The sequence below is a fragment of the Rutilus rutilus genome, assembly GCF_951802725.1.
Source record: "Rutilus rutilus genome assembly, chromosome: 1".
Classification (NCBI taxonomy): Eukaryota; Metazoa; Chordata; class Actinopteri; order Cypriniformes; family Leuciscidae; genus Rutilus; species Rutilus rutilus.
In genome coordinates this window covers 13,069,925-13,094,982 of record NC_140209.1, presented here as the reverse complement: position 1 = coordinate 13,094,982, position 25,058 = coordinate 13,069,925, and the positions used below count along the sequence as shown (strand labels likewise).

Sequence of the window (25,058 nt, the reverse complement as noted above, 5' to 3'; positions counted from 1 at the left end):
TGCATATCTATGTTGTGTTGACTAAACATTAGGCCTAATCCAAGTTTATAATTGTGCATCTTTAATTTGATGTTACGATTTCATCTACACATTAAGTATAATTTCAATTGGTTACATATTTCTCACTCTTTAGACAGTTGTTGGAGGAGCAAGATGGTGTTGGAGGTGTTTGATGTTTTGTCAGATGAACCAGTCAGTACCAGTCATGTCAGTCCTCAACATACACAAAAGTTAAGGGAGTCTCAATCCTCTAATAGTGCACTAACAGCCGTCATGCAATAATTGCTCACATAGTTGATCTCACCCAGTCTGCAAAAACATTTACAGTGAGCTCACAGTCACACACATGACATGGTCTGTCTCTGTATTGTTCTGCCAACTGCGGCTGAACCCTATGCTGCTGTTCTTGAATTCATACAAGTTATAGCTTAGCTTCAACACTAGTCTGTTTTTTTTTTTTTTCTCCGGTCTCGACGTGGTCTCGGTCTTGGTCTAGACTTGGTCTTGGTCTTGACTTGGTCTGTCTTGGTCTTGGTCTTGGTCTTGTCTTGGTCTCGATACCCTCTGGTCTTGGTAGTTTCTTGGTCTCGGTTTAGGCGGTCTTGACTACAAGTCTACGGACAGCACTGCGACCGTTGCGTACATCAACCGACAAGGTGGTCTGCGCTCCCGTCGTATGTCGCGACTCGCCTCCCACCTCCTCCTATGGAGTCAGAAGCATCTGAGGTTGCTTCGTGCCGTTCATGTCGTAGGGGAATTCAATTGTGTGGCCAACGAGCTTTCACGTCAGCCTCCCCTTCCGGGAGAATGGCGACTCCATCCCCAGGTGGTCCAGCTGATTTGGCGAATCTTCGGAGCCGCACAGGTAGACCTGTTTGCCTCTCCGGACACGACCCATTGCCAGTGGTATTACTCCCTGACCGAAGGAACTCTCGGCACGGATGCCCTGGCACACAGCTGGCCCCGGGACTTACGCAAATATGCGTTCCCCCCCAGTGAGCCTTCTTGCACAGACACTGTGCAAGGTCAGGGAGGACGAGGAGCAGGTCCTTTTGGTAGCCCCGTATTGGCCAACCCGGACTTGGTTCCCAGAACTCATGCTCCTCGCGACAGCCCCTCCTTGGCCGATTCCTCTGAGGAACGACCTTCTTTCTCAGAGACGGGGCACTCTATGGCACCCGCGTCCAGACCTCTGGAAACTCCATGTCTGTTCCCTGGACAGGACGCGGAGGTTCTAGATGGCCTGACACAGGCAGTGGTAGATACCATCTCTTCAGCTAGAGCCCCCTCTACGAGGCGCCTCTACGCTCTGAAGTGGAACCTGTTCGTCGGCTGGTGTTCTTCCCACGGGGAGAACCCACGAACTTGCCCGATCAGAGTCGTGCTCTCCTTCCTACAACAGGGGTTGGAGCGAAGGCTGTCTCCCTCCACCCTCAAAGTGTATGTTGCCGCAATAGCCGCACATCACGATGTAGTTGAAGGTAAGTCGGTGGGGAAGCACGACCTGGTCATCAGATTCCTCAAGGGTGCTAGGAGGCTAAATCCACCTCGCGACTTGCACCCTGTACCCTCTTGGGACTTAACTTTAGTGCTTAAAGCGCTCCAAAGTCCTCCTTTTGAGCCTTTGCTGACAGTCGAGCTTAATATCCTGTCCATTAAGACAGCACTCCTGTTGGCATTGGCTTCTTTCAAGAGGGTGGGGGATCTGCAGGCTTTTTCGGTCGACGAATCGTGCCTAGAGTTCGGGCCTGGCCTTTCTCATGTTGTGTTGAGACCCCGGCTCGGATATGTGCCCAAGGTTCCTACCACTCCCTTTGCGGACCAGGTAGTGAACCTGCAAGCGCTGCCCCAGGAGGAGGCAGACCCAGCCCTAGCTTTTCTCTGTCCTGTCCGGGCCCCCCGGGTTTATATAGACAGAACGCAAAGCTTTAGGACCTCAGATCAGCTCTTTGTTTGTTACGGAGGCCAGCAGAAGGGGAAGGCTGTCTCCAAGCAGAGGTTAGCCCACTGGCTAGTGGATGCTATCACCAGGGCTTATGAGTCCCAGGGTGAGCCCTGCCCACCCAGGTTGCGGGCTCACTCCACTAGGAGTATTGCCGCTTCTTGGGTTCTGGCACAAGGCGCCTCGCTAACAGACATTTGTAGAGCTGCGGGCTGGGCGACACCGTACACGTTCGCTAGGTTTTATAGCCTACGTGTGGAACCTGTTTCCTCCCGAGTACTTGCTACGGCCAGTAATTAGAGGGAATAGGTGTGTCGGCTTGCGACGCCATTCCGTGAGCGGATACGTGCGTCTTTTTGCTCCGTTGGTTACCCAACAAACGGCTAACCTCGTGAGTTCCTCCATCACCCCCTCCTACCTTCAGTAAGGAGTTGCTAGTAGACTGGGTGTTTTTCCAGTGGTCCCTGCGGTGACCCATGACTGGCACGTGCACTTCAGCCGTGTCTTCCCCTTGACAGACTCATTCTGTCGTCCCTGTTGAGTACGCTCCTCACTCCTCTGGACTGGGACTACCTTCAAGGATTGTCATATGTTTCACTACCCTACGTGGTTAGTACATGTGTGTATTTGAGGGCCTTCCTCTAGGCTGCCTTAGCTTCCGCAGCGTTCCCCCCCTTATTGTCAATCCTTGGGGATGGGCACGCTTTCCCAGTGTTATCCAATATCCACTGATTGGGTCTTGCAGAACAGCAGTGTGATTCCCTAGCTAGCTCCCGCAAAATTTTCTGGAAACTGCTGCAGGGTAGCTTAGCTGGGCGCTGGAAGGGGCCAGCATCATGGTGTTTTGGTAGGGATCCCAATTCGTCAGGGGAACTCCCCCGACGAGGCGTTGGAGTTCCCTGCTGACGAAAGGGAACGTCTCGGTTACGTATGGTAACCCTTGTTCCCTGAGTCCAGGGAACGGAGACGCCTCGTCCCGTTGCCATGTTGCTGTACCTTCGCGGAGGACTGGATACTGTTCGGCTCCTCAGCGAAAAGCATTGCGCAATGGTTACTTCCGCCTTTTATACCCACGCTGGTAGGCGGGCCGCGGAATGCAAATATTGCATGCCAATTCAGTTTCTCTTTCATTGGCTCGTTGTTAACTCTCTCGAAGGCGGTTGGATCTCTGGCGTGATCCCAATTGGTCAGGGGAACTCCCCCGACGAGGCGTCTCCGTTCCCTGGACTCAGGGAACGAGGGTTACCATACGTAACTGAGACGTTCTGAAAGCCGTGAAGTAGCCTGATATGATTGCTTTTTGAGCTTTCCATGTTTTTCCATTAATTTTCTCAAAATAGCTTTTGCCTAATCAACAATATTTCACCCACACCTGTTCCTTCTTCATGTTGTCACTTCTTCTTGAGTCTCTCCATCTCTGTCTGACTGCGGTTTGAACATATAAGGCTGAAAGTTTTTTACATTTTCTGTGCATGTCTGTGTGAGGTAAAAGGACACAAAGAGACAAGGGTTTATAGTGCCTTAATGAGGTATCTAAGGGAAACGGGATTGGTTAACAGAATATAGTTTAACATATCATTTTTTTTTTTTTAATCAGAATTATTTGATTATTTGCTTCACTCGGTTAACGCTTCACACTCCTGTCCAGTTGGTGGCGGTAAATGCACCTTAGCTGGTTTCCCAACGGCCATAAAACTCTGAAAGAAGAAGAAAATAAGTATTTTGTCCAAAAGGGGCAGCGTTTCATATTATTTTGAAGTTTCCCCGGGCGCCGCCATTGATTAGCAGGCCATCACCTGCTGTTAGCATCCCATTGACTCCCATTCATTTTGGCGTCACTTTGACAGCGAATAAATTTACATCTGAGGCATTTAAAGACTCCATTTGTCCATTGTTTATTTCTAAAGAAACACGAAAATGTATAAAAGGCTCCATTACCTTGTATCTTACGTTATGGCCCCGTAGAAGCAATTTTTGTAAAAATAGGCTAACGATTGCGTCATAACCACGCGACTCTCTGTCACACAGTAGAGAGATTACCGTATGGACAGGAGGAGAAGCTCGCGCGCAATCGGGGGGACGTGGAGGCAAAATGACAAAATCATTAATCAGAATACTTAGCAAAAGTTTCTCCTGCTCCTAGCTCATGGACAGCTCCTACTCACACTCTCCATGTCTGCAAGATTCGGAAGGGAATGATTCTGATTTCTCTTGACACAGCTACTAGAAGACAGTTTGAGTCTGCGCAGTCGCTCAGCCATCAGGAAGTGAGCGCTTCTAATTGACTTCCCTTGTCTCCGTTGAATCCAATGGGGGCGCTGTGTCCAGTTTATATACTGTCTATGATTTTGTCAGACTGTTGTTGTATGTACTGCAATTGCCTTCCTTGCCTGACTCCAAGTGCAGTTTTGTTTTGTTTTGTTTGTTTGCATCTTTATTTTTGTCCTGCTTCCACTCTCTCCCTCTTGTCCTGCCAGGCCTGGTTTCCTCGACTGCCTGCCCAGGCGTTCTCTGTTCTTTTGGGACTCGGATGTACCACCCCAGAACCTCTCTGTACGCTCATCACTCTCACCAGGGATCTCAGTTTGACTTGGCCACTGCGTCACTGGTGACGCTTTAATTGGTCCTTTTTGAGAAGTTCTCTCCTGGCCCAGTGGACATTTATTTGGACTTCCTCTTTTCTTTTGTGTTCCTGTTATTTTTTTTCTGGGCTCATTGAGAGCAAAATAAACTTTTCTGTTACCTGTAACTGAATCTGTATCTCTCCCTGACATTAACCCTTTCACAAGTTTAAAATATTCTGGCTGACCCCCCAGCGTGAGTTTTTCAAGGTGACCGTTATTTAGAATGTGTCACTTTATGGTTTCCATGGTGACGCATCATTGTGTGTCACGTGACACACCGCAACAACAACAGAGCTGAATGAATGATGATCTGCTTTTATGTCATTTTTCCATTTTTATTCAACATATTCACAAATTTGTTAGATATGACACAAAATATCTGATATTCCGATTGTCAAATATATGCAAGTGGAAGTGTTTTGTTTTTTGAAAACCATTATAACGATCGCGTTAGTTGAGCTGTATGCGCGATGGGCGCCGCCATCTTAGTTTGTGCCGCAGATGCAGTTCAGAGAATCGCATCTGTTGGATTTACAACAAGTGAATTTACAAGTGAATTCCTCCACTTCTCCCGAAATACATAAAAGTAAGTGGCTGGTGAACTGGGAGAAGAATAGAGTAAACTTTAAAGTTAATTATGCATAAAACTAATTATAATGGAAAGGATTATTATTGCCTCTTCCTTTGACATCAGTGTGTATTTTACAAATTCTAAATGTATTGTTTTTTTTACTACTTATATGTCTGAAACCTATGTCTGAAAACCGTTTGGACTACACCCCTCTACTTCCTTCTTTAATGACGTCACTAGAACCGTTTCTTGACTAACCTCCGCCCACAGGAATGCTCCCTCAACTCTACTGGCTACTTGCGCACTTCTAATAACTTAGCCTACTGTGTTTACTCAGCTCTTACGGTGATTTTCTGAAGTAAAACTGACGCTTCATCTTTTGTGTGATGTACAATAAACTTTATTAAACTCATCAGTATATGTTTGATCATCATTCAGACAGCAGACTTGTAGGCTATTAATAAATAATGGATACATACAAGCAGATGACAAATACGTTATAATAACCGTAATTAAACTACTAAACTATACCTGTTTCATCTCTATACAGCACTCTGACTCTGTAGGCATTATTGTCCGACTCGAAAGGAACGCCGTTACTGAGAGTTTCTGATATTATCATCATTCCGTGAGATGAAATTGTCCTGACAGACTGAGCGCGAGCTCATGAGGCTCCGCCCCCTGGGTCGTCCAGCAGCAGCTCATTTGCATTTAAAGGGCACACACTAAAACAGCGCGTTTTTCTGAGCCCCAAAAAATGACAATTTAAACATGCTGTAAAAAATGATCTGTTGGGTATTTTGAGCTGAAACTTCACCTACACACTCTTGGGACATCAGAGACTTATTTTACATCTTGTGAAAAGGGGCATAATACGGGACCTTTAAGCAGCTAAAATATTTTACTGATAAAATCGTCAGAGCAGCGCTGAGTGGAAGAGAGTACACAAGAATGAGATATTCTTTTTCAATAATTGGTCGTTTTGTGTCAAAGGCTTTATAATCAATAAATTGACTTCTATTTTTATAACAAAATCAGACCACAGAGAAATGTTCTGTCCAATTGTCCAACAGAGAAGCTTAGATACACATGGCTAGAATCATTAAAGTGTTCGCTCCCGATACACTTTATTCACTTTGATATTTCTGTCAGAAAAAAAAAAAAATGAATAAAGAGTTATAAAAAGAATGAATGAAGTGTGTGTTTGTGCTGGCGTTTTCCACTAGAGGACAGTAAAACTCTCTGAAAAACTGATGATACATGAAAAACTGTGTATTAATAAACAATGAACAAAACTGTATTTGTATTAAATAACTTTACCAAAGATACAATTATGTAAGAAATATATTGTTAATTGTGTGTTAATATTTCAACTAATTTTAACAAATGAAACCTTATTGCAAATTTTGTGAATTACAAACATAGTGCATGTAAAAAGGTGGGCAAAAAAAAGATATGGTCAAAACATCTGATCTGTGCATTAAAGCTGCAGTCGGCAAGTCTGGCAGATTGAGTGGATTTAGCCAAAATTTTGAATGTTTACAACTCTCATCCCCCTCCCCCACTACCAACGAGCACCCGCCCATCGTCAGTGCGTGTGCACCTGATTTTCTGTGAACGCGTCCGTCTCTTTAGCATCGATCAACACCATGGACTCGGAGGTAGGCTGCCCTGGCTAATCTATCCATAGATAGCAATAACCGAGGAATTGGAAGCTTGTTAGTAGATTTTAGACGCTTCGTACAATCTTCAGGCGAACTTCAGGCGTGGTGTGTGCATGTGATATTGTAATGTGCGCGTCTGCGCGAGGGAGGGGGGATCTGTGGCGTGTGCACGAACTGTGATTGACAGTCAGATCTCACACCCCCCTGCGCTGATTGGACCCGATGAGACGGGAGCGGTGGATTTTTGCAAAACAAATAACACGCTCCAGGTGGAGTTAGAAGCTCGGGTTTTTTTCTAAAACCACCTTATTTATGTTGTTCTGTCGGATTATAGTGTCGATTTCACTGAATATGATCAAAAAAATGTTGCAGACGGCAGCTTTAAGACTTGCAGTGTAAGTGGTTTCTCCACTGCATGGATCTTCATGTGTTTCTCCAGGTAGTGTTTTAAAGCAAAACTCTTTCCACACTGATCACACGTGTGCGGCTTCTCTCCAGTGTGGATCCTCTCATGACTTTTCAGAGATGATGACCGACTGAATCTCTTGTCACAGTGTGAACACTTGTAAGGCTTTTCTCCAGTGTGGATCCTCTCATGTGTTTTCACATTTGCTAACTGGTTGAATCTCTTGTCACAGTGTGAACACTTGTAAGGTTTTTCTCCAGTGTGGATCCTCTCATGTGTTTTCAGATCTCCTGACAGACTGAATCTCTTGTCACAGTGTGAACACTTGTAAGGTTTTTCTCCAGTGTGAATTCTCTGGTGCAGTTTTAAATTGCCCGCTGTAATAAAAGTCTTCTCACACTCAAAGCACATGTACTCTCTCACACCAGTGTGTGTTTTCTGATGTGTATGTAAATTACACCGCTGTGAAAAACTCTTTCCACACACAGAACATGAATGCGGCTTCTCCTTTGTATGAACTCTCAGGTGTGACTTCAGGTCTGATGTTCTAAGAAATGTTTTTCCACACTGATCACATGTGAACGGCTTCTCTCCGGTGTGGATCCTCATGTGAACATTAAGATGTTCTTTTTGTGTGAAACTCTTCTCACACTGATCACATGTGAACGACTTCTCTCCAGTGTGAACTCTCATGTGAACATCAAGACTTTGTTTGCTTGATAGACTCTTTCCACACTGAGTGCAGGTGAAAGATTTCTTGGCTCTTCTTTTCTTTAAAAATATCGTTTTAGTCTTTGAGCGACTCAAAGGTTTTTCTCCAGGTTTGACATGATGTTCCTCCTTCACTTCACTCAGTTCTTCACTCTCCTCCTCCACTTCAATCAGTTCTTCACTCTCCTCCTTCACTTCACTCAGTTCTTCACTCTCCTCCTTCACTTCACTCAGTTCTTCACTCTCCTCCTTCACTTCACTCAGTTCTTCACTCTCCTCCTTCACTTCACTCAGTTCTTCACTCTCCCCGCTTTCTTCAATCAGGTCTGACATGAAAGAAATTTTTATTTTCAGTACATCAAAATAATTCAGTAATAGACCACTGCTATTAAATATTATGATCATTATGATGCATTTTTATAAATTATTATCCCTGAAACCTTCCATGAATGAGCTACATTGATCTTCCAATGATTACTTTTAAAACATAAATATATTTCATGCGTGTTTATTTTACTGAAGACTTTTTTAATGTCAATGTGGGACACCAGATACACAAGATCAAGTGAATTTCTCTGTTATAGTTCAAGTTTAAAGTGTCCGTAGAAACTTCACATACTGAAAGTCTAGACTGACTTTAACTAGTGTTGAATTGAAATGTTTTATTAGAATTATCGGGAGCTGAATTATCGTTTTAGATTCTGAAATGTTCTAATATACTTATATAATTTATCAAATCTCCTGGTTGTTCCCCCTCTATTACCAAAACGTTACATAATGTTTGCTTATACTTACAAGTAAGGACTTTATAGGTACTCTATAATTACAGAATTCGTTTGTAAATTTCTCATAAATACGTGTACTTTGCGGGCTGTAATCTAAAGCGTTACCAAATTAAACTTTTTGTGCAACATTTTGGCCAGGACTCCCTGGAAGAGATTTAATATCTCAATGGGACTATCCTGGTGAAATAAAGGATAAATAAAAAAATTATTTTAAAAATTATTATCTTCTTTTAAAAACAGGGCATTTCTTAAAACTGTGACACTCAGGAAGTGACATCATCTGGACTCTTTCTGTTGCATGATGACACGACAAGAAAATAATCTCAATCCATTGTCTCAGTTTTGACAGAAAATGTAGCGTGTTTACCACATTCATCAATGTGGGTCCATGGGACTTTCCCATGGAACTTTCCATGGGTTGTAAGTTACACTTACAACCCATGGAAAGTTCATTTACTTGATACGGTTTACTCTCACTATACTGAAGTATACTATAGAAATATCCAACATTTTGGTAATTCATTTGGTTTTTGGAATTCATAATAACATTTGGTATATTCCAACATGGTTGCAAAAAAATAAATAAAAAAAGTGAACCAGAGCTAAAATTATACTTAGTTTGACCTCATGTTTATAATAAATATGAAAGTTTCTCAAACCTCCCTCTACTGAACATTTGTTTAAAATTCAGTACCTATTTCATAGTTTAACTGTTTATCTAAATGTGATGAAGTGCTTGGATGTTTCTAACATGAATGTTCTTCAGCATCATGAATGAATGAAGAATAAACACCAACCTCTTTGTTCTTCAGGATCTTCAGTGTGTTTCATTCTGCAGGGTTCTGGATCACTCATGTTCTCACTGTCCTCTTTAATAAACTCAGTCTTTGCAGATTTCAGCTCTTCCTGATGCTCTGATGCTCGTCTTCACTTGTAGCTGATGGGAATTTACAGCATTTATTGGAGAATTGCTGTGGGTGGAGCTTCACTGATGATGTAATTGCTGTGGGAGGAGCTTCTCAAACTCTGCGGTCCTCAGAGAAATCTAATCCCTTCCGAATGCGAATGTCTGTGATTTTTCTTGTGTGTTTTGGTCAACGTGAACTACCGTACAATCTCTCGCTATCGCGTCGGTATTCAAGTTTCAGCTTTTTGCACACCGATAATGATTGTAGATGTGTACGGTACACTGCGAAGAAATAAAAAAATGAAATCAACAAGAAGAGCCAAATCACGTAAACTGTTAAGACTGGCTACTGTAATATCAGTTTCAGGTAAGATTACTTTCATTTCTGCACTTAATTACATAACGTGTAAATTATATAAGTTAAAACTTTTTATTCCAGTGGGTTTATTATAAGAACCCAGTTCTATAAAATCATGATGATAAATGTATGTATAGTTTTTTTTATACTACAATTTTTATTAAATGTTTACAAAACACTAAATATGTTAGGACACATATGAAAACACATTAAATGCAAGTAAACTGTCCATTTTATTGTTTAAAATATCTTTTGTAACAAAAATCAAAACATTGGTTAAATAATGTTAGAAGATATACTTAAGTAAAAATTAAGCAACATATTTATTCTGACCTGTGCTTATATAAAATATATAAAAGATTAAGAGTTCATACTAAAATAATTTAAATTATTAAAAACTTCTAGCTGACAAATGGGTAAAACCTAGTGTTTTGAAGGATAGTGGGAAAGTATAAAGATTTAAAATGACAATGAGTATTTTTGGGTCTGCACTATGATCCTTAAATACAATGTTTGAATATGTCATCAAATGATGTTTGTTCTAAATATTCCTATATTTTTTTATTTATCTATTTCTAACATTATTATGTTTCTTTATTTAAATAAGGGCAATAGAAAGTAGTAAAGAACTGTAAGAAAAGCATTTGAACAAATAAATAAAAGTAATATTTGTAGCCAACAAATCCCCTCAGTCTGCTGACACCAATGAAATGAGCTTTAAGTGTCAATTTACAGGAGATCTGAAGACATCAGCATAATAAATTAGGTGAAAACAGGAACTATTGTCATGAAATAAAGAGTGTTTTCAGCAGATCTGTTAATATTGATGAGCTTCAGACTATCAACACTCATTCAACAAGCCATTCAGGATCATCAGCAGATCATCTCACTTTATTCTGAGTGTTTGCTGTTAGAAACACATTATTTGAGTCAGGATACATGATAAAAGCCTGTTAAACTGCTCTAATGAAAGAAAATACTGTAATTTCTTGTCAAAAAAGGTCAGAAACACACTAATGACACTCATCTTTATCCTCCACTACAACAAAATAACTACAGTGGCATAGTATCACCTCTGTCAATTTCTGACCACAATACTGTTCACTTGATCCCTATTTCCAAGACCGCCCTAAAGAGCCGCAAACCCCTGGTTAAATCTATCAATGTATGGTCAGAAGACAGCGTAGAAGCACTGAAAGACTGTTTTTATGCACAGACTGGGACATTTCTCTAGTGAGCGAAGCCTGGACCTTTCCTCAGAAGTTCCCACAGATTACATATAATTCTGTTCTGACGCAGTGATCCCAAAACGGAATATAAGAGTCTTCCTAATAATAAGCCTTATATTACAAAGGAGGTAAAGGATTGTATTAAGAGCAAAAAACAATCAGGCATTTAGGATTATTGACCACTTAAAACTTAAAGGGACACTTCACTCATTTGCATTAAGCTTTGTATCGTTAGAAACCCAGTCATATTTTTGAATGGTCGTGGATTATTCCCTCATTTTCCCCTGAGACGGGAGAAATACGGATTTCAGTGCTGCAGTTCCTGCTTATAATGTTCTTCCATATCATATTGAGTACCCTCCGCCATTGTCGTAACTTCACATCTGGCTCCATAGCGCCTGTTAGCTTAGCTTCCAAACAAGATGGCGGATATTGCTTTTATGGAGCCAGATGTGAAGTTAAGACAATGGCGGAGGGTACTCAATATGATATGGAAGAAGAGGATTTCGAAAGTCTGATGCTCGAATCAGGTGTTCGTGTCTACTTTAACGAGCCGCGATATAGCGAAGAGCAGCGGATGCTGATGGAGGAACAGGAGGCAGAAGACCTGTCGCGGATGAGGAGCCCGGACTGGCTTAAGCTGGGGCGGACTGGTGGTGCCTGTGCTCTCACAGAGATAAAGTCCGTCTGCTACAAAGAGCTTCAACGATGCCTATTTCTCCTGGACGAAATCTCTGAATCAGACGAGGACACGGACGTTTGTGTTGGGAACCATCCTAGTTTCGCACCGCATATGGACAGCGGCGTCCTGGAGACATGTTCTGGATTAGTGGGAGTGGCTTGCGGAGCTGTGCAATGTGGTGCATTGTGGGAGTTGTTGTCTTCCATACAAATGCACCCTAAAGTTACTTTCTGTCTTTCCTCGGTCAAGAAGGCCCCAAATTCAAAATTTATGTTACATTTCAACTACATATATGACCCACTTTCAATAAAGATTAATGTTCCCACGGGTGAAATACTCCTTTAAAACTGTACAAAAGGAGTTGACCCAAAAGCTCAAAGAAGCAAAGGAACATCATAGGGAGCTGATAGAGAAAAACTTCAAAACTATGAACTCTAAAAAACTTTGGGACTCAATGAGAATAGCAACACATATGAAACCGACAGGGAAACCCTTGCATGTCATAGATGAACTGACAAAAGCAAATGAGTTGAATTATTTTTACAAGAGGTTTGACAATCATGTTTTCTCGGTTGAATGTGATATGGTGCTTTACAGTATTGTTATAGATGATGCTGATAGGCTTGAGATTGACCCTAAATCCATCAACAAGGTCTTTAAGCAAATCAGTGTAAACAAGGCCACAGGTCCAGACGGCATCCCTGCTTTTCTACTAAAACATGTGCAGATGAACTGATGTCCCATTATCCAGAGGTCCCTACAGTCTCACACTGTACCAACACAATGGAGAAAGGCCATTATTATACCTGTCCCTTAGAAGCCCTGCCCACAGGAGAATAATGATCTTAGGCCTATTGCCTTCACTTCTGTTGGGATGAGTGCATAGAAAAGCTCATTATGAGCAAAGTAAATCTAGATGCAGGCCCACAGTTAGATCCTTATCAGTTCGCATACAAACATCAGAGACTCATTACTCATTTTATCAACTGCGTATTGTTATTGTTCACTTTTATTTTCTGCTGATTCTACTTGAATCTGGAATAATTTTAGTTCTGAAAGACGTGAAGTAGCCTGATATGATTGCTTTTTGAGCTTTCCATGTTTTTCCATTAATTTTCTCAAAATAGCTTTTGCCTAATAAACAATATTTCAACCACACCTGTTGCTTCTTCATGTTGTCACTTCTTCTTGAGTCTCTCCATCTTTGTCTGACTGCGCTTTGAACATATAAGGCTTAAAGTTTTTAAAATTTTCTGTGCATGTCTGTGTGAGGTAAAAGGACACGAGCTGTTGTAGCTCCGCCCCCTGTGCCGGGAGCAGCAGCTCATTTGCATTTAAAGGGTCAGACACAAAAACTCTGTGTTTTTGCTCACCCTCAAAAAGTGACATGTTTAGCATGTTATATAAAAATATCTGTGAGGTATTTTGAGCTAAAACTCTGGGGACATCAAATACTTATTTTACATCTTGTGGAAAGGGCATTATACCACCCCTTTAAACAACAATTATTAGTGTCCCCATCTCACCATAGCTTAGAAAGAGAGCAGCTGGAATAAAGAGAAGCGGCGTCTAATCCTTGTTATTTTTGTGTAATTATGTTGGTTTATAGATGTTTTGTCATTGTGAATTGCGATGGCTCGATCATGAGCGATTTGTTCTTTTTATGTTGACTGCAGATCCAATAGGTTCAGAAATTATAAGTTCACCTCTCGAGTCTTTGGTTGAATATTCGTTGATGATGTCCACGTGATGATCAAACGACTCAGACCCAAAGACCCGAGAGGGGAACTAATCATTTCTGTACCTGATACAGTCTGGGCCCTCAATATTTCCTGAATATTTTTCCCTTAAACACTATGTCATTTAGTTTATCTTTCAGTTCATTATAACATTCAATATCAAAAGCTGTTTCTGCATTTAGTTGTCTGTTAGGATGTCTGGTAAATTCCTTGTTCCTCCTGTTTTTGATGCCATTGAAACTGATCCTGCAACTGACGTCCTTATCTCTAACCTGCTCGTTCACGGTCTTAAAGGAGAAGTTCACTTTCAAAAAAACTTTTGCTCATAATTTACTCACCCCCATGTCATCCAAGATGTCCATGTCTTTTTTTCTTCAGTCGCAAAGAAATTAAGGTTTTTGATGAAAACATTCCAGGATGTCCCCCCATGTAATGGATTCTATTGGGACCCAAACGGTAGAAGGTCCAAATGACAGTTTAAGTGCAGCTTCAAAGGGCTTTAAACGATACCAGACGATGAATAAGGGTCTTATCTAGCGAAACGATCGGTCATTTAAAAAATAAATAAAAAAGTTTAAGTTTTATAAGCACAAATGTTCGCATTGCTCTGTTCTGTGATGCGCGTTCGTGACGTCACGTAATACGTAATTACGTTGAAAAGGTCACGCTTGAAAAATTTCTGTCCTGAAGAAAATGTTCTTTTTGGCTTTTTAATATTAAAACACCCAGGATACGCACACGAAATGGGCATTTTAAACGATAAACTGACACAAATACATTTGGATATGTGTATATGGTCCTCCTTCCGCACATTTGTAAACACGTCAAGCGTGACCTTTTCAACGTAATTGCGTATTACGTGACGTCACGAACGCGCATCACAGAACAGAGCAAGGCGAGCGTTTGTGCTTATAAAACTTAAACTTTTTTATTTATTTTGGAAATGACCGATCGTTTCGCTAGATAAGACCCTTATTCATCGTCTGGTATCGTTTAAAGCCCTTTGCAGCTGCACTGAAACTGTCATTTGGACCTTCTACCGTTTGGGTCCCAATAGAATCCATTACATGGGGGGAAATCCTGGAATGTTTTCATCAAAAACCTTAATTTCTTTGCGACTGAAGAAAGAAAGACATGGACATCTTGGATGACATGGGGGTGAGTAAATTATCAGCAAAAGTTTTTTTGAAAGTGAACTTCTCCTTTAAGTGTCATGACTTGAGTCTGATCTGCTGTGTTTTTGTCTTTTCTCTGTGTTTGTGTGCTTTGTTGTCTTTTGCCTCCTTGTTGCCATTTTTCAGCCCTTCACAGCTGGATCTGAACACTATCTTCTGGCCTCTGCCCAAACTTTTCAACTCTAAGTGTCTTTCTCCTAACAGAAGCAAACAGCCACACTGGATTTTCTTTATGTTTGGCAGCAGCGTCTACTAATAGCAAAACTATAATTATCTTCACCTCGCTAGTGAGAAACGTCATGGCTTTTTAAGTTGCTTCATCAGAGCAGCGCTGACAACACGCAGGTGTATCTGAACTATATGTTTATGTGTTTGAGTGGAATTCAGAGAGCACACGAGAATAAGATATTCTTTTCCATAATAACTAATACATGCATAATACATAATACAATTTAATTTTGTGGCAACAAACTTGGAAATAATTGGTTGTTTTGTGTCAAAGGCTTTATAATCAATAAATTGACTTCTATTTTTATAACAAAATCCGACCACAGAGAAATGTTCTGTCCAATTGTCCAACAGAGAAGCTTAGTTTCAATTTTAGCTTGAAGCTTAGTCACAAATTTTGTGAATTAAATATAGTGAATAAAAAAAAAAAAGATATGGTCAAAACATCTGATCTGTGCATTAAGACTTGCAGTGTAAACGAAGCCTAAGTGGTTTCTCCACTGCATGGATCTTCATGTGTTTCTCCAGGTAATGTTTTAAAGCAAAACTCTTTCCACACTGATCACACATGTGCGGCTTCTCTCCAGTGTGGAGCCTCTCATGTGTTTTTAGATCTGCTGATCGACTGAATCTCTTGTCACAGTGTGAACACTTGTAAGGTTTTTCTCCAGTGTGGATTCTCTTGTGCAGTTTTAAACCATCCGCTGTAGTAAAAGTCTTCTCACACACAAAGCACACGTACTCTCTCACACCAGTGTGGATTTTCTGATGTGCATGTAAATTTTGCAGCTGTGAAAAACTCTTTCCACACACAGAACATGAATGCGGCTTCTCCTTCGTATGAACTCTCAGGTGTTTCTTCAGGTTTGCTGAACTAAAAAATGTTTTTCCACACTGATCACATATGAACGGCTTCTCTCCAGTGTGAACTCTCATGTGAACATCAAGACTACGGTTGCTTGATAAACACTTTCCACACTGAGTGCAGGTGAAAGATTTCTTGGCTCTTCTTTTCTTTAAAAATGTCTTTTTAGTCTTTGAGCGACTCAAAGGTTTTTCTCCAGGTTGGACATGATGTTCCTCCTCCACTTCACTCAGTTCTTCACTCTCCTCCTTCACTTCACTCAGTTCTTCTCTCTCCTCCTTCACTTCACTCAGTTCTTCACTCTCCTCCTTCACTTCACTCAGTTCTTCACTCTCCACACTCTCTTCCATCGGGTCTGACATGAAATAAATTATTTTTTATTTTCAGTACATCAAACTAATTCACTAATAGACAACTGCTATTAAATATTATGATCATTTTGATGCATTTTTATAAATTATTTTCCCTGAAACCTTCCATGAATGAGCTACATTGATCTTCCAATTATTACTTCTAAAACATAAATATATTCCATTCTTCTGTATTTATTTAACTGAAGACTTTTTTAATGTGAATGTGGGACACCAGAAACTCAAGATCAAGTGAATTTCTCTGTTATAGTTCAAGTTTAAAGTGTCCGTAGAAACTTCACATACTGAAAGTCTAGACTGACTTTAACTAGTGTTGAATTGAAATGTGTTATTAGAATTATCGTGAGCGTTTTAGATTCTGAAATGTTCTAATATACTTATATAATTTATCAAATCTCCTGGTTGTTCCCCCTTTATTACCAAAACTTTACATATTGTTCGCTTACTTACAAGTAAGGACTTTATATGTACTCTATAATTACAGAATTCATTTGTAAATTTGTCATAAATACGTGTACTTTGCGGGCTGTAATCTAAAGCGTTAACAATTTAAACTTTTTGTGCAACATTTTGGCCAGGACTCCCTGGAAGAGATTTATTATCTCATGGGACTATCCTGGTGAAATAAAGTTTTTTTTTTAGTTTTTTTTTAAATAATTCTATAGTATTTCTTAAACCTGTGACACACTCAGGAAGTGATAACATCTGGGCTCTTTCTAGAGCATGATGGGATGACAAGAAAATAATTTCAGTCCATTGTCTCAGTTTTAAGAGAAAATGTAGTGCGTTTACCACATTCATCAACGTTGTTACCAAATATATTTTTAAGAAATTAAGAGTTCAGATGCAAAAGCCTCTAAGTGCCATCTGAAATTTTGTTCTAGAATGATAATTTTTATCAAGCTCGTATATTTAAGTAATTTAAGTAATGACAATTAATAGGTAATTTGCATTGCCATTTAAGTGAAATTATTGAACTTAAATATACGAGCTTGATAAAAATTATCATTCTAGAACAAAATTTCAGATGGCACTTAGAGGCTTTTGCATCTGAACTCTTCATATATAATTAGAATAACGTCTATGATTTATGGGACATAGAACTTTATCAGTAACTATGAATCATATTTTGCTTAAGTTACACTTACAACCCTGTCAGCCATTCTGGAAAGTTCATTTACTTGAAAAAAGTTTACCGTTTATTGATAAAAAAAAAGAAAAAAAAAAAGGTAAACTTTACTGAGAAATATCCAACATTTGGGTAATACATTTGGTTTTTGGAATTCATAATTCATAAAACATTTGGTATATTCCAAAATGGTTGCAAAAAAAAAAAAAAAAAAAAAGTGAACCATTAACCAGAGCTAAAATTATACTTAGTTTGACCTCATGTTGACAATCAATATGAAAGTTTTTCAAACCTCCCTTTACTGAACATTTCTTGAAAATTCAGTACATATTCGATACTTGAACTGTTTATCTAAATGTGCTGAAGTGCTTGAATGTTTCTAACATGAATGTTCTTCAGCATCATGAATGAATGAAGAATAAACACCAACCTCTTTGTTCTTCAGGATCTTCAGTGTGTTTCATTCTGCAGGGTTCTGGATCACTCATGTTCTCACTGTCCTCTTTAATAAACTCAGTCTTTGCAGATTTCAGCTCTTCCTGATGCTCTGATGCTCGTCTTCACTTGTAGCTGATGGGAATTTACAGCATTTATTGGAGAATTACAGTGGGAGGAGCTTCATTGATGATGTAATTGCTGTGGGAGGAGCTTCACTGTCCATATGACTGCTGTGGGCGGACCTTCTCTGACTGAACAGCAGATTGGTTGGAGGAGATGATCTGCCAAAATCAAAAATATATCAGTAACTAAGTTTATTTTTATAGGGTCAAAGACCAAATGTCAAATGTTAGTCTGCATCAAATACAGTTTAAAAGTGATTTAAAAGTGATAAGAGTAAACTGTCCATTTAATGCAAGAGGCAATTGCCACCTTAGATACAGAATGTTTAGCAAATGCTCCCAACTACAGGGTTTCCAAATAAATGTAAAGAACAAGCAGAGATGTGTACAATCTTTATTTGACACTCAATGAGATGTAAAAATATAATTATACAAAAATTATTCTAGAAAAAAAAAATGTACAAGTTACAAATACAATAACTTTCACACAAAAAGAAAAGAATACTGATGTCATAAAGTGGCCACCTGTAAAATCAGATCTTGAAAAGTCAATATCAATATCCCATGGGATAAGTCACATTTGGGAAAGAGAAAGAAAAAAGAAAAGAAAAACAAAAATCCAAATAAATTAAATTCAAACAACCTCATTTCACACCTTCATGCAAATGTATAACCAAAAATCACAATCCAAACAAAAGTATGGATTAAATAAATCCTCCCAATCCCAGCAGTTTATAGCCCATGGTAGTTGTAAAGGAATTGACAGTAGATAAGAGCGGTGCCAATAACCACCCACAGTACTCAAGAACACGATTAATAGCCTCAAAAAAATAAAAAAAAATAATATATATATATATATATATATATATATATATATATATATATATATATTTAAATCAACCAATATAACAAATAAATAACTCAATACCCAATCATGATCAGCACACACTTCCATACACACAAACACCACCACAAACACGCGTTCACACCGACACGCGCTCGCCTCAACACACACTCATATAAAGACTCGTTTCCATAAAACGTGCTCACACAAACATGCGCTCACACAAACACGCGCTCGCATCAACACACACACTCGCCTAAAGGCCTCATTATACTTCTGCGTCGGACCTACGCCGGAGCCTATACGCCGTAGGCAACGTGTTGGTTTTAATTTATACTTCTGTGTCGTTGTCCGCGTTGACGCGTACCTAGGGAGCGTGTGAAACCCCGAGGGAGGGGTTCTGGCAGACCAATCACAGTGCTTGTGTCTGCGTAGAATTGACGCGTTGTTACATTTTTGGAGAGGTGCACGTCAGGGTACGCCGTAGGGTACGCGCGCTACACACAGCCTACGACGTAGCTACGGCGGCAGTTCGACGCAGAAGTATAAATAGGCCTTAAAGCCCCGCTCACACACTCGCCTAAAGCCCCGCTCACACAACCTCGCGCGTCTAAATCGCGATAGTCCGTGGGAGTTGAGCGCGCACCCTCTCCAGTCTCCACAGCACAGCACCACCGGTCGCAGTAACGAGCCGCCACACAGCAGCAAAACAACAGCGGGCAGATGTCTGTAAAATAACTACTCAATTTGGTCATTAACCACGCATTCACACTATCTAAAATTAAATCTCTGGTTAGCAAACAACTTACAAAATACCATATGAACTTACCTGCAGCACAATTGACTGGCCCTCGGTGAGAACGGTGAACAAACCACCAATACTGCCTTCATCACACTATGTAAACGAGTCATCATTAAAAAACGGCACTATTAAAGAATGATTGCAGCAACATATCAATCACATACCTTGAAATATGTTAATGCAGTTGAACATCCACAGGCCCACGGCAAAAGTTAAAAGGGATTTCCAACGTATGCAGGTCTACGACACTTAATACGCGCTCAATGCTTGATGCATAATAGATTGCTCTTGCGACACAAAAGAATGCAGTCTGCATACCATGCCGGAGGGAAAACGGAAGTAAAAGGAAATCTCCGCGTTTTTAAAGGGGCCGTGAGCTTAACTTCCGCCCAGCTCCATCCACTCACACAGAATGGTAAAACCCTAAAAGGGTCACCCCATTACATTCGCATAACAGATATACTTGTGTAAAAATCAAGCAACATATTTATTCTGACCTGTGCTTATATAAAATATATATATACAAGATTAAGAGTTCATACTAAAATTATTTAAATGATTAAAAACGTCTAGCTGACAAGTGGGTAAAACCTAGTGTTTTGAAGGATAGTGGGAAAGTATAAATATTTAAAACGACAATGAGTATTTTGGGGTCTGCACTATGAACTTAAATATACGAGCTTGATAAAAAAGATCATTCTAGAAGAAAATTTCAGATGGCACTTAGAGGCTTTTGCATCTGAACTCTTCATATCATTTTTTTTTTATTATTTTTTAATCAGAATTATTTGATTATTTGCTTCACTTGGTTAACGCTTCACACTCCTGTCCAGTTGGTGGCGGTAAATGCACCTTTTAGTTGGTTTCCCAACCGCCATAAAACTCTGAAAGAAGAAGAAAATAAGTATTTTGTCCAGGGGGGCAGCGTTTCATATTATTTTGAAGCTTCCCCGGGCGCCGCCATTGGCTAGCAGACCATCACCTGCTGTTAGCATCCCATTGACTCCCATTCATTTTGGCGTCACTTTGACAGTGAATAACTTTACATCTGAGGCGTTTAAAGACTCCATTTGTCCATTATTTATTTCTAAAGAAACACGAAAATGTATAAAAGGCTCTATTACCTTGTATCTTACGTTATGGCCCCGTAGAAGCAGTTTTTGTAAAAATAGGCTAACGATTGCGTCATAACCACTCGACTCTCTGTCGCACAGTAGAGAGATTACCGTATGGACAGGAGGAGAAGCTTGCGGCCAATCGGGGGGACGTGGAGGCAAAATGACGAAGTAATTAATCAGAATACTTAGCAAAAGTTTCTCCTGCTCCTAGCTCATGGACAGCTCCTACTCGCGCTCTCCATCTCTGCAAGATTCAGAAGGGAATGATTCAGATTTCGCTTGGCACAGCTACTAGAAGACAGACGGGTTGCTCACGTCACATCTACGTCGTCAAGCTCAGTTTGAGTCTGCGCAGTACGCTCAGCCATCAGGAAGTGAGTGCCTCTAATTGACTTCACTTCTCTCCGTTGAATCCAATGGGGTCGCTGTGTCCAGTTTATATACTGTCTATGATTTTGTCAGACTGTTGTTGTGTGTACTGCAATTGCCTTCCTTGCCTGACTCCAAGTGCAGTTTTGTTTTGTTTGTTTGCATCTTTATTTTTGTCCTGCTTCCACTCTCTCCCTCTTGTCCTGCCAGGCCTGGTTTCCTCGACTGCCTGCCCAGGCGTTCTCTGTTCTTTTGGGACTCGGATGTACCACCCCAGACCCTCTCTGTACGCTCATCACTCTCATCAGAGATCTCAGTTTGACTTGGACATTGTGTCACTGGTGACGCTTTAATTGGTCCTTTTTGAGAAGTTCTCTCCTGGCCCAGTGGACATTTATTTGGACTTCCTCTTTTCTTTTGTGTTCCTGTTATTTTTTTTCTGGGCTCATTGAGAGCAAAATACATTTTTCTGTTACCTGTAACTGAATCCGTGACTCTCCCTGACATTAACCCTTTCACACGTAAGTTTAAAATATTCTGGCTGACCCCCCAGCGTGAGTTTTTCAAGGCAACCGTTATTTAGCATGTGTCACTTTATGGTTTCCATGGTGACGCGTCATTGCGTGTCATGTGACACACCGCAATAACAACAGAGTTGAAAGAATGATGATCTGCTTTTATGTCATTTTTCCTTTTTTATTCAAAATATTCACAAATTTGTTAGATATGGCACAACATATCTGATATTCCAATTGTCAAATATATGCAAGTGGAAGTGTTTTGTTTTTTGAAAACCATTATAACGATTGCGTTAGTTGCGCTGTATGCGTGGTGGGCGCCGCCATCTTAGTTTGTGCCGCAGACACAGTTCAGAGAATCGGATCTGTTGGATTTACAACAAATTCATCCACTTCTCCCGAAATACATAAACGTAAGTGGCTGGTGAACTGGGAGAAGAATAGTGTAAACTTTAAAGTTAACTTATGAATAAAACTAATTATAATGGTTAGTTGTATTAACTAACTTTACCAAAGATACAATTATGTAAGAAATATATTGTTCATTGTGTGTTAATATTTCAGCTAATGTTAACAAATGAAACCTTATTGCAAATTTTGTGAATTACAAACATAGTGCATGTAAAAAGGTGGGTAAAAAAAAGATATGGTCAAAACATCTGATCTGTGCATTAAAGCTGCAGTGTAAACGCAGCCTAAGTGGTTTCTCCACTGCATGGATCTTCATGTGTTTCTCCAGGTAGCGTTTCAAAGCAAAACTCTTTCCACACTGATCACACGTGCGGCTTCTCTCTGCTGTGGATCCTCTCATGTCTTTTCAGTTCTGTTGACTGACTGAATCTCTTGTCACAGTGTGAACACTTGTAAGGTTTGTCTCCAGTGTGGATTCTCTCATGTGTTTTCAGATGTCCTGACTGACTGAATCTCTTGTCACAGTGTGAACACATGTAAGGTTTGTCTCCAGTGTGAATTCTCTGGTGCAGTTTTAAACTGCCCGCTGTAATAAAAGTCTTCTCACACTCAAAGCACATGTACTCTCTCACATCAGTGTGTATTTTCTGATGTGCATGTAAATATTGCAGCAGTGAAAAACTCTTTCCACACACGGAACATGAATGCGGCTTCTCCTTCATATGAACTCTCAGATGTGACTTCAGGTCTGATGCCCTAAGAAATGTTTTTCCACACTGATCACATGTGAACGGCTTCTCTCCGGTGTGGATCCTCATGTGAACATTAAGATGTTCTTTTTGTGTGAACCTCTTTCCACACTGATCACATGTGAACGGCTTCTCTCCAGAATGAACTCTCATGTGGCGCTCAAGTTTTTGTTTGCTTAATAAACTCTTTCCACACTGAGTGCAGGTGAAAGATTTCTTGGCTCTTCTTTTCTTTAAAAATGTCTTTTTAGTCTTTGAGCGACTTAAAGGTTTTTCTCCAGGTTTGACATTATGTTCCTCCTTCACTTCACTCAGTTCTTCTCTCTCCTCGCTTTCCTGAATCAGGTCTGACATGAAATAAATTAATTTTTATTTTCAGTACATCAAAAATAAGTAATAGACAATTGCTATTAAATATGATGATCACGTTGATGCATTTTTATAAATTATTGTCCCTGAAACCTTCCATGAATGAGCTACATTGATCTTCCAATTATTACTTTTAAAACGTAAATATATTTCATGCGTCTGTGTTTATTTTACTAAAGACTTTTTTAATGTGAATGTGGGACACCAGAAACTCAAGATCAAGTGAATTTCTCTGTTATAGTTCAAGTTTAAAGTGTCCGTAGAAACTTCACATACTGAAAGTCTAGACTGACTTTAACTAGTGTTGAATTGAAATGTTTTATTAGAATTATCGGGATTTAGATTCTAAAAAGTTGTAAAATACTTACAGTATAAATAATTTATCAAATCTCCTGGTTGTTCCCCCTTTACTCCCAAAAGGTTACATATTGTTTGCTTATACTTACAAGTAAGGACTTTATAGGTTCTCTATAATTACAGAATTCGTTTGTAAATTTGTCATAAATACGTGTACTTTGCGGGCTGTAATCTAAAGCGTTACCAAATTAAACTTTTTGTGCAACATTTTGGCCAGGACTCCCTGGAAGAGATTTAATATCTCAATGGGACTATCCTGGTGAAATAAAGGATAAATAAAAAATTAATAAAAAAAATGATTTGATGATAAAAACAGAGTATTTCTTAAAACTGTGACACTCAGGAAGTGACATCATCCGGACTCTTTCTGCTGCATGATGACACGACAAGAAAATAGACAAGAAAATAATCTCAATCCATTGTCTCAGTTTTGACAGAAAATATAGCGTGTTTACCACATTCATCAACCCTGTTACCAAAGTTATTATTGAGAAATATAATTAGTCTCAAAGATTTCTGGGTACAAGGTCAATTGGTCCAAGTCAGAGGCTTTACCCCTGACTGCTTATTGTCCAAAGTCATTGTTTCAGACCTGTGCATTTAAATGGCCTGACAAGGGCATTCTATATTTAGGAATTACTTTCCCCCATCAGTTGAAGGATATTGCTAAAGTCAATCTTGACCCCCTTGTAGAAAAAATTTCAGCTGACACAGCGAGATGGGCACCACTTTTTCTTTCCCTTTGGGGCAAGGTGAATGTCCTAAAATAACTCCATACCTAAAATGAATTATGTTTTAAGCTCACTGCCCATCTGTGTCCATTCAAAATATTTTAGTATATTTGATAGGATATGCAAACAGTTTTTGTGGAATGGGAAGAAGCCTCGAATGCGGCTAGAGAAATTGCAGCTACCAGTTGAGAGAGGAGGACTGGGTCTCCCCAAGATATCTTTGTATCATTTTGCATTTGGTTTGAGGCACCTGGGACAATGGATGTTACCTCCAGAGCGAGCTCCCCCATGGCTAGCCATGGAAAAATCTGTTTGTCCACATTTACCATTTGAGTCCTTGCTGATAACAAAACTACCACTATCAAAATCAAATCAAATCAAATCAAATCACTTTTATTGTCACACAACCATATACACAAGTGCAACAGTGGTGAAATTCTTAGGTGCAGTTCCAAGCAGCATAGCAGTCATGACACAATGGACGAAACAATTTACACTTACAGATTACACCTCTAATGTGCGCACGATAACTCACAGCACCATATATACTATACAATATACAATAAATAATGTACAATATACAATATAGACATCTATACATACAATAAATACACATGCGAAAGAAAATAAATGTAAATATACAGTAGGTTAAGTTGAGGTGTTTTGAGATGCAGTGTGATTATGGTTATTGATCACTTGGGATCAGGAGTTAAGAAATCGAATTGCTTGCGGGAAGAAGCTGTCATGGAGTCGGCTGGTGCGTGTCCTGATGCTGCGGTACCGCCTACCTGATGGTAGCAGTGAGAACAGCCCATGGCTCGGGTGGCTAGAGTCTCTGATGATC

General features: G+C 39.9%; 1 protein-coding gene across 1 annotated transcript; it reads right to left on the bottom strand.

Moving 5' to 3' along the window:
* Positions 1 to 242: 242 nt before the first annotated feature.
* Positions 243 to 24,504, bottom strand: LOC311304119 (uncharacterized protein; the record flags this gene model as incomplete). Its single annotated transcript, XM_084430978.1, has 4 exons — positions 243 to 309; positions 7,419 to 7,978; positions 19,620 to 19,685; positions 24,484 to 24,504. 4 exons carry the CDS (start codon positions 24,502 to 24,504, stop codon positions 243 to 245), a joined length of 714 nt encoding a protein of 237 aa, XP_084287104.1.
* Positions 24,505 to 25,058: the final 554 nt, after the last annotated feature.